Genomic DNA, 11377 nt, shown 5'->3' on the forward strand with positions numbered 1-11377 from the left:
TAAAAGTGACATTTCTGTTCATCTCTTCGCCTTTTTCAGATATATTCTGTACTGTAACAGTTATTTCTATGTATGGTGGAAGTTTCACCAAGCTGTGTTACTCTGCACAGAATGTTAAATTTACTTTCATCATTAAGTTTTGCACTCCAGTCCATATTCTCGAGCAAATTAATGTTGTTTAGAAAAATCTAGACGACACTTTTTTATTATTTAACTTCTCAACAATGCAAAAATTATTACATGCAAATTTTGTTAAAAACATATGTACTGATTCTTAGAAAGAAAACAGAACAGAGTGGATAAAGTAAAGACTATTAGCCTCTACACTGTATTGCCCTTTAAATATTGTCTAATATTCTGAATACATATAAATACATTGCTCTGTAAAATTCAGTTCGTGAGATATATGATATCAACTCTGCTGAAATGAATGAAAGTGTGGGAGGATGTTGCAAGACCTCCCAGTCGTGCACAGAATGTTAGACGTCACATGGCATACTACAGTGCATTCTGGTGGTGTTCTTCAGTCCAACATGGCCCAGAGACAACATCTGGAAGACTTCACATGGGCAACAATCATCAGGAAATTGCAAGGAGAACGGAACGCAACGATTGTAACCCAGGAGTTTGGTATCACTCACAGCATTCAGAACCATAGCCACTGTAGCTTGAAGAATTGGAGGAGGTCGACCACAGTTAGCTACAGCAATAGATAGCCACTACATTCTGTAACAGGGAAGAAGGGTCCATTTCAATCAGAGGGTGCAATTGCAACCACATTTAATAGGACTGCAAGGGTTTCAATTTCACGACCAACAGTGACAGTTTAATTACATTGGGGTAGCCTCTTTGCCTGATGAACTGTGTATTTCTGCTTCAAAAGAGCTGAACTTTTCACTGTTAAAAATAATTTTTAATTAACATTATTTTTCTATTTATGTACTGTAAAATCTAAATCACTTTTTGCGTTTCAGATATATAGCCTCTTTAAGAAGAACATTTACAGGGAAAATGTCCAAATCCTCACATACCATGTATCACAAAAACAAAGCAGACAATAAAATAACGAAAGAAGACACAATGCAAAAACCCACTACAATAACACTAGGGAGTGCATCGAGAGTAGGTTCTGTTGCATCCATCAAGGTTGTCGAAAAGACTTTCGTCCTGAGAACCGTTGATACTGACATGCTGTTCTGTTCTGTTGAGGATCTGTGGGAATACTGTCATTTCGTATGTACTGCGTAATTTTTTGCGATCAACGATTACTCTTTTGTTAGGGTTTCTCACTTCAACTAATGATTTCTACGAGAAATTGATTTTCCTCTCCAGTTTTTGTGTTGAGCTGGTATGACATAACTGTCAACAAATGGAATTGGACACTAGAATTTAACCGAAATCTGCGCATCTACATGTACCTCTGCACATATTAATTAATTAATAGAATAGAACAGAATATTTATTGTCACATGACATGTTATATATAATCATTTGATTGAAACATTGGTGACTCATCAATGAATAATTGTATACCTATGTATGTATACATCAAAACAAGATATGTTAAAAGAAAGTGTATTCATGGACCCAGAAGGAAATTAACAACATAAAAAATAAGTAGATGTTACATTTCTCCTGTTTCTTGAAATATAACGCAATGGTTTAAATTCTTTTTGTTTTAAGTATTTTTCATGTTTGTTTTTATTGCTTACCAAAACAAGCATACATAAAAAGAACACATTTCTTCATAAACAGGGAAATGTCTATACATCTAAATACTCCACATAGTTTACCAAGACACAGATTTTATGACGATGGACACATATAAAGAGAACATTTACCTTCATTGACAAAGAACATATCAATACACATAGATCATAATGTGGAACTAACAGCAAAACTAGCCAAATTTAATATCTCCTACTTTCTTGTTTGTTTATAAAATCATCCATACTGTAGCAACATTTGCTTTTTAAATATTTTTAATGTTTTCTCCTGTAGGTTCCAGCTTCCAGTCCTTCAATTTTGACTTTGTTTATTGGTATGTTACAAAGCCATGTAATATGGAATATGTTCAAATAATGTTAGTCTGTGGGAAGGTAACATGTAATCTTGTTTGTACCTTGTTTCAAAAGCATCTGAAATGAAATGTCTTCAAAAAGTAATGGGTTATTTTAGCTCAAAAAGAAGTTACTAATGTATTAACATGGAACGAATTGTCAAGAACTCAAGGCTGGCAAATAAAGGTTAGCTCGATTGTTTATTTTTTGTTCTGGTCATAGCTCTGATGCTTTTAGCTTGAACACTTTGAGAAGGCTTCCTTTCTCAAAACCCTAAAAAATTGTGCTGTACCTTACAACTGATATGAAACATGTGTGGTACACAATCTTATTAACAGCTAAGTCAATTACTCTATTTAGAACCCTTTTCTGCAAATACAATTATTTAACTGCTTTAATAAGCAATCCACATGATAAATCCATGCAGGTTTTTGTTTAGAATCGCTCCAAGAAATTTCACAGGTTCTGCAGTGATTATTTCTTAGCCTTCATAGCCTAATGGCTTTATATATTCAACAATTTGTTTGGTCCTGAAGAGTAAAATTAGTGTTTTTGTTAGGTTTACTTTCATAGAATTATTATTTATACAATTTTTTAGTTCTTGAATAGTTTCTTTGTTTTCTGTGCTAACTCTTAAGTGTTTTTACATCAGACAACTACTGTTGAGGCGTCTCCATACAGAACTGTATCTGAAGTTACCTTACCTGACATGTCATTTATATAATACAGAAACAGTAATGGGCCTAGTACAGATCCCTGGGGATGCCTACTCTTATTTCCTTCCAACTAGAGCACGCTTTCTCGCCTTTATGTTGTATAACTACCCTCTGTGTTCTATTTTTGAGGCAGGATGAGAAACAACTTAAGATTTTTCATGAAAGCCATAAGAAGCTAATCTGAGGAGCAGCAGTTTATGGTTTACCACTTGAAATGTTTTAGTAAGGTCACGGAAGATACTGGACACACACTCCTTGTTATTGAGGCATTTACTTACTTTTGTGATTAGTCCATTGATAGTGTACACAGTGCTTTTCCTAACTGATAGTGTAAATAGTGCTTTGCCCTTTCCTGAATCCATATTGATTATTAATAATAACGTTTGTTTTTGTTATATTTTCTAGTTGGTTATACACTATCCACTGTAATATTTTAGAAAATAGTTAGTAGTATTGATACTGGACGAAAATTTCCTATCTCCTCTTGTCTTTCCTTTTTGTGGACAGGTTGAAGCTCCACATATTGAAGCCTGTCTGGAAAGCAGCCCTTATCAAACGATTGATTTTTTTATGTGACAGAATTAGGGTGCAATATTATGATATCCTGGCATTACTATCTCTGTTGAAGTTTCATGCTAGCACACAGTTAAATATTTCTTAGAGATTTTATGTTACCCACTTCATAGGAGGTATAAGAGTAAATTTGAATTCTCATGATCTGTGTCACATTATGTAGGGATTTATGTGTGAAGGAGGGCGTTATCAATTTTTTTCGGTTTTGGGATACCTGTTGAATTCTTCACATATATGTCTGGAGGTTGTAATCTTTTCTCCATCAATTTCTAATCTAGGATTAAAACATTTTGTTTTTTCAGAACCTATATCAGTTTTGACAATCTGCCACACAGCTTTTGATTTATTTGTAGCAATTGATATGCACTTACTGTTTGCGATTGTTTTGTCTTTTTAACTACTCTGCCAAATATTCTTTTGTATTTGCTTACTTAACTAACACACTTTGCATCAGAGTTGTTCTTTGATTCCATATGCAGTTTCCTCTTTCTAGCACTAGAAATCCTGATACCTTCGGTTATCCACGAATCTTTTTACTGTTTTTTGTGTGTGCTCTTATAAGGGGGAAATATTCATTGTGAACACTCCTGAATTCTGGTACAAAAGCACTGTATTTTGTGTTTATTGATTACCAGATGCTGAACGGCCAGGAAGCTTCGTTTAGTTCCTGACTCGTTTCACTGTTACAATTTATCTAAATTTGGCAAAGATGAAAAGATCTGAATTGTCCCCTCCCCCCTAATTTTAAGATGAACTTTTCTGTAGCACCATAATGGATAACTCTCTATATAGTCTATCTGTGTTGCAGAAGATGCTGTTACTCCAGTGTACTTGTTAAAGCTTATGTTAGGACATTTGTAGATGGAAAGACTTTTAAAGAAGTTGCAAACCAGTCATCAGCTGTTACTTCTGTGCAGAAGACAGTGGAAATTATGATCTTTTCACATTGTCTAGAAATGCACATGTAGCTGAATAGTCAGTAACGAAACGAATAGAAAAGAAAAGAAAATTCCTTGAGGTCTATGTTTATGTGCTGCTCCATGACTCTGCTGTCAATATCTTTATTCTTGGCTTTGTGAATATGTTGATTGAAACATTTTTCCGTGTTAAACGTGATGAAACGGAAGGTATTAGTGCACATGTGGCTAAACTGAGAAAGTTATTTGTGGACCTGAACGATGAATTAGCAAAACATGAAGAAAATACGCTATCTGAAAGAATCTTAAATGATCGAATTTTGTCTACACTCGGAAAAAACTACGACAATTTTAAGGATCTCTGGGATACGATACCGACAGAAAAGCAAAGCTTGAATTTATTAATTGATAAACTCTATACTATTGAGCTGTGTGAACAAGACATTAATGGAAGTGCACCTTTCGTCGTTTCTAAAACAAGAAAACGGCAAACAAGTAATCGACATGTAAAGATGACGAAGTCACAATTAAAACAGAAGTTTCCTGTAATATATTCAAACAATTAAGGCACTGGGCAGCAGAATGTCCACAGAACACTCGTGACAGCAATAAAAGAAAAGAGAAGAAGCGAGAAAGTGAACAAGCTGCATTTACTTCATACACTTTGGGTGTGTGTACCAGTAATCACAGTGACCCAAATAAATGGTATTGCGACAGTGACGCTACAAATCATATCACTCCCAAATAACAGTATTTTGTTTTGTATAGTAAATTTCATTAGGAAAACAAGATGTCAAAATATGTGCATACGGTCAAGGAACAGTTTACATCCAAATTCGACGAAACAATAAATGGTGCAATGTTAGACTGGACAATGTTTGTACGTTCCTGATGCAAGTGCTAATCTGTTCTCTGTGGGAGCCATTGCCTGCAGAGGCTACAGTACTAATTTTATTTATAATAATGTCTGTGTTCGAAAACAAGTGAATGGCAATATTGTTATGACAGGTTGTGTGAAAAATGGACTTTATGTGTTGAACATGCATGTTGTTAGAAATGCAAAAATGAACCATGTGAACTTGATGACTTCATCCGAAACATTGCAAGTGTACCATGGAAGGTTTAATCATCAAAATAAACAACATGTGAAGAATTTTTTAAAAGGAATGAACATTAATGAGGAAGATGGCAAGAGTGAATTTTGTGACGGCTGTGAGGTTGGAAAGATGCATACGCTGCCATTCAAAACACGAACCATATGTTCTATCAGTACTGGTGAATTAATCCACATGGATGTCAATGGACCAATGAGCACGAAATCTTTTGGAGGTAAGCATTATTATGTATGTTTCAAAGACGATTTCAGTAAATTTCGTCGAATTTTCTTTTTAAGACACAAAAGTGAAGTGTGTACTGTGCTTAAGCAGCTTTTAAATGAAGCACAAAGTAATCGACATGTTGTCAAACAATTTACATGTGATGGTGGCAAAGAATTTAACGATAAGAATGTCAGTGAACTGCTTGCAGATGGGGGAATAGAGCTTCTGATTCCTCTTCCTTACACTCCTGAACAAAATGGTGTTGCTGAACGGGAAAACAGGACCATTGTTGAAGCTGCCCTGTCAATGCTAAATCCGAATAAATTGCCTAAAGAGTTGTGAGCAGAGGCCTGTAACACAGCAGTCTACCTAATAAATCTTACTGGAAAATCTTCATTAAAATAAAACCCCTTAATCGAGCAGTAGGACGACTTCATCATCTCGGAATTTTTCACACAGGCTGCTGTGTTCACATTAACAAACAATTCCGTTCCAAGTTTGATGATAAGGCAGTTTTTGGACTACTTGTTGGATCTGTTAATGACAAGGATGGGTTTAGAGTTTGAATTCCATCTAAAAGAAATGTGGTGTCGAGTCACGATGTGAAATTTAAGCCAGATATTGCTTGTGATTTACATAGTGATCATGTTGAAATTAAAGTCCTTCAGGAAGAATTTAATGATCCGAATTCATCTAAAGATGACCAATGTAAATCTCCTAGGCTGTACACTTCTGGAGGAAGTCAAAGTCAAGAAAAAATTGGCACTCTCGATTGTAGAGAAAGTCAAGAGTCGAGTGAATATGATCAAAATAAAGAATTAACAGAATTTCTAAAAGCAGAAGCTGCTGAATCTTCTAATGAAGAGAAACAAAAGAATAAAAGACAATGAAGAAAACCAACCTGGATGGAAAGATCCAAGCTGTTTATCAGAACTATTGCAGTCAAACGAGAAGGAAGAATGGATGCAAGCTATCAGTGAAGAACTTCAATCACTAAAGATAAACAATACCTGGGTGCTGGTTGACCGTCCGAAGAATGCCAAAGTACTGCAAAACCGCTGGGTTCTACGGCGAAAAGTCGCACAGTCAATGGAGGTACTCGCTTTAAAGCCAGATTGGTTGCAAAAGGCTGTATTCAGAAAGCAGGAATTGGTGATGACGACGCCTTTAGTCCTGTGGCACGTTATGACACCATACAAACCCTCTTGGGTGTAGCTGCTTCAAAGAAAATAATATTTTTCATCAGGTTATGGGCCCAGGACGCTTCCACTCGTGACAGCAATAAAAGAAAATGCTGCTTTAACAATTCGATGTAAAGACAGCTTTTTTGAATGGAATACTTGAAGATGAAGTTTATATGGAACAACCAGAAGGTTTCGAAGATGGTGTAGGTCGAGTGTGTTTCTTAAAAAAGAGTCTTTATGGGTTGAAGCAAACACCACGTTGCTGGAACAACCATTTTGTTGAGTTCATGAAGAAAGACGGTTTTTCAAACAGTGATACAGATCCATGCCTATTTAATCGTAGACAAAATGGAAATAGCCTTTATGTGGCAATCTACGTTGATGATGGCCTGATCGTCAGCAGTAACAAGAAAGAAATTGCTGTTTTTATGGATGTTTTACAACATGAATTCGAAATAACAACTAGCAGTCTTGACAATTTTCTTGGCATAAAAATAAAGCAATATGAAGATAGAGCAATAATGATAAATCAAGAGAAATACACAAAAGAAATTCTGCAAAGATTGCGAATGGCAGAATGCAATACAGTCTCAACTCCTGTTGGATGTGAGGACAATAATCAAAACGAAGAAGTTTCGTCATCTGTATCCTACCGTGAAGCAATTGATTGTCTCATGTACCTTTCAACAGTAACTCGTCTAGACATCACTTTTGCAGTCAATACAGCTGCTCGAGCTATGGAGAAACGAACCACTGAAGGCTGGAATAGAGTAAAGCGCATTATCTGAAAGGGACCTTAAATTTTGGAATTGAATATAATAAAACAGAAGTGTTAAAGATTTACGCTGATGCAGACTTCGCAGGTGATAACCGGACAAGGCGCTCAACAACTGGAATTCTTGTAAAGTACTCAGGTGGTGCAGTGTCATGGACAAGTCAGTTGCAGAAAGTAGTGGCCACATCCACAACCGAGGCAGAAATAATTGCGGCTAGTGAAGGTGCGAAAGAGTTAGTTGGTTACATTGTCTGCTATCAGATTTAGTGGAAATGTCTGGGCAACCTCCAGTTCTTTACATTGACAATGCTAGTGCATTGAAGTTAGTAAAAAATCCAGAATATCATCGCCGTTCTAAACATATAGAGGTCCAACATTTCTATGTTAGTGAAAGATATCTGTATGGTGAGATTTTCTTGGAACACATTTATGGACACAACCAGTTGGCAGATATTTTGACGAAACCCCTTGAACGAGTTCCATTTAATTTTCTATTTTCAGAATTTGGCATGCAAGAGACAAAGCAATAATTTCATGATTTTTTTTCTTTTGAAGTAAGTGTTAAAAGAAAAGAAAAAAAATTCCCTGTGGTCTATGTTTATGTGCTGCTCCATGACTATGTTGTCAATATCTTTATTCTTTGCTTTTGTGTAACTTCTGTGTTTTTTTCAGTAAATGTGTTTTTTTCGTATCCAGGGTGTAGTTATAAAGTTAATAAAATGTTTTCTTGCCTTTAAAATAATATTTTTCACCAGACATGATATATGCTAATAATTAATAGGCTATATTCCAAGACCTGAGTCGAAACAAGGCCCCCGGAGTAGACAACATTCCATTAGAACTACTGACGGCCTTGGGAGAACCAGTTCTGACAAAACTCTACCAGCTGGTGAGCAAGATGTATGAGACAGGCGAAATACCCTCAGACTTCAAGAAGAATATAATAATTCCAATCCCAAAGAAAGCAGGTGTTGACAGATGTGAAAATTACCAAAGTATCAGTTTAATAAGTCACAGCTGCAAAATACGAACACGAATTCTTTACAGACGAATGGAAAAACTAGTAGAAGCGGACCTCGGGGAAGATCGGTTTGGATTCCGTAGAAATGTTGGAACACGTGAGGCAATACTGACCTTACGACTTATCTTAGAAGAAAGATTAAGAAAAGGCAAACCTACATTTCTAGCATTTGTAGACTTAGAGAAAGCTTTTGACAATGTTGATTGGAATACTCTCTTTCAAATTCTGAAGGTAGCAGGGGTAAAATACAGGGAGCGAAAGGCTATTTACAGTTTGTACAGAAACCAGATGGCAGTTATAAGAGTCGAGGGACATGAAAGGGAAGCAGTGGTTGGGAAGGGAGTGAGACAGGGTTGTAGTCCCTCCCTGATGTTACTCAATCTGTATATTGAGCAAGCACTGAAAGAAACAAAAGAAAAAGTCGGAGTAGGTATTAAAATCCATGGAGAAGACAGAAAAATGTTGAGGTTCGCCGATGACATCGTAATTCTGTCAGAGACAGAAAAGGACTTGGAAGAGCAGTTGAACGGAATGGATAGTGTCTTGAAAGGAGGATATAAGATGAACATCAACAAAAGCAAAATGAAGATAATGGAATGTAGTCGAGTTAAGTCTGGTGATGCTGAGCGAATTAGATTAGGAAATGAGACTCTTAAAGTAGTAAAGGAGTTTTGCTATTTGGGGAGCAAAATAACTGATGATGGTCGAGACGATATAAAATGTAGACTGGCAATGGCAAGGAAAGCGTTTCTGAATAAGAGAAATTTGTAAACATCGAATATAGATTTATGTATGAGGAAGTCGTTTCTGAAAGTATTTGTTTGGAGTGTAGCCATGTATGGAAATGAAACATGGACGATAAATAGTTTGGACAAGAAGAGAATAGAAGCTTTCGAAATGTGGTGCTACAGAAGAATACTGAAGATAAGGTGGATAGATCACGTAACTAATGAGGAGGTATTGAATACGATTGGGGAGAAGAGAAGTTTGTGGCACAACTTGACTAGAAGAAGGGATCGGTTGGTAGGACATGTTTTGAGGCATCAAGGGATCACAAATTTAGCATTGGAGGGCAGCGTGGAGGGTAAAAATCCTAGAGGGAGACCGAGAGATGAGTACACTAAGCAGATTCAGAAGGATGTAGGTTGCAGTAGGTACTGGGAGATGAAGCAGCTTGCACAGGATAGAGTAGCATGGAGAGCTGCATCAAACCAGTCTCAGGACTGAAGACAACAACAACAACATTCCAAAATTTGAATACTACAGCTTTCAGTTGACTCCATCTTAAAAACTGCGCCAGTAGAAATTCCGACCACTTTTGTTGTGGACTCTGAAAGCGATTTTAGTAGCAATATAGACGTGCAAAATTTTGGTTTCTGCGTAAATTCGATAATAGGGCTTACCTCCGATGAGATATCTTTGGTTTGATGCATTTTTGACCAAAACAAACTTGCTTGTTGCTATGGTTACCGCGTTATTCAAATGCGTGGGAGGGATAAAAGCTAAGATTTAGCGTTAGTTTAAAAATTTGGTGACGTTCATATTTTTCGATTTTTTAATTCTAAATTTGTCGTTGTAGACTGTAGGCACTGTCGAGTGCCTCGTAAAGGATGGCCACACTCGCCGAAAAGATGAGTACTTTCGTAACAAGGGCCAATATGTTCTTCACGAAGACCGATATGTGTGTAATATTTTTCGAACCTCTCCTTCCATATCAAATACTTCTGCACTGGAATTCATACTTTATGGCTTTCTTTGTAGTGTGCGAAATAGGAACGACGGCGCTAAAAATTCTTTCCCTCCCGTGTCCACCAGATTACCTTTACACAAACTTGTTAGTTATAGTGTTTTTGGCTATTACCGAAACAGGAAGGCTGTACATGGCAGTGAAAGGAAATCTAGGGGAAGACGATTTTAAGTCAGTGATTTGTTCGTTATTTTTGTGTCCATTTTCTGTTCTAGGGACAGTTTATTTGTTAACATGGCAAGTTTATGTTTTGAGACTAGATTTTATAATATGCGTCATGGCACTCTCAATGCAGTCTCTTGGAGCTTTGTGTGGTTTGTATACGCTTTGGATAATGTACAGAGACGCTTTCTGCTGGTACTGAGAACATATGATCTCTTTGATTATGCTGGATTAAACCATACATTCCCCACAATTGGTTAAGTACGGGGAGAATGAATGTGCTGAAAAGATTTACACAGAAGCTACTAGTTAAGAGTTCTATTGTACCCACATACTTAGATACAAGAAAAATTACAGTCAGACTGTTAATTAGTGCAGTGGGGTGGATAACACAGGATGTTATTCTTAATATGGTCTTAGTGCTCGAACTGTAAAGTACATGTAGGATCCTGTCAATTTATTAGCTCATGAAGTATGCACTTCTTGTAAGAAAGTGTTTATCTGTTTTATGTGAGTTGTAGATATATTGTACAAAGACTTCATTTACCTGTATGTAATGTAGTTTGTTTAACTGTACAGATATTGCGAACAAGTTACAGTTAGATGTAGGCTATAAGTTTCTTAATTATTTACTGTATTTGTTGTTTTAGTTTGATCTTGTGGATTTTTCATATGAGTACAATACAAACTGCAACCCATTAAAAATTTTACAAAACTTGTACCAACAAGATAGTATTACAACAGATTTTTATCCAGTGAACTTCCACGACAAAAAGCCACTGAATTTTTGTATTTCATTAGTATTATGTATTCATAACGTCAAGTAATTGTGTGCTGTTCAACTGGTATATGTAAATGATGAAAGGCACATTTAAAAATGTGGTATTCATTAATATAAAAATA

At 36.2% G+C, this 11377-nt stretch overlaps 1 protein-coding gene across 1 annotated transcript; it reads left to right on the plus strand.

Moving 5' to 3' along the window:
• Window positions 1–10098: 10098 nt before the first annotated feature.
• LOC126295187 (transmembrane protein 216-like) lies at window positions 10099–10768 on the plus strand. Its single transcript, XM_049987494.1, has one exon. It carries the CDS (start codon window positions 10176–10178, stop codon window positions 10674–10676), a length of 501 nt encoding a protein of 166 aa, XP_049843451.1. The 5' UTR covers window positions 10099–10175; the 3' UTR covers window positions 10677–10768.
• The last annotated feature ends 609 nt before the right edge of the window (window positions 10769–11377 follow it).

This window comes from Schistocerca gregaria, chromosome 11, assembly GCF_023897955.1.
Source record: "Schistocerca gregaria isolate iqSchGreg1 chromosome 11, iqSchGreg1.2, whole genome shotgun sequence".
NCBI lineage: Eukaryota > Metazoa > Arthropoda > Insecta > Orthoptera > Acrididae > Schistocerca > Schistocerca gregaria.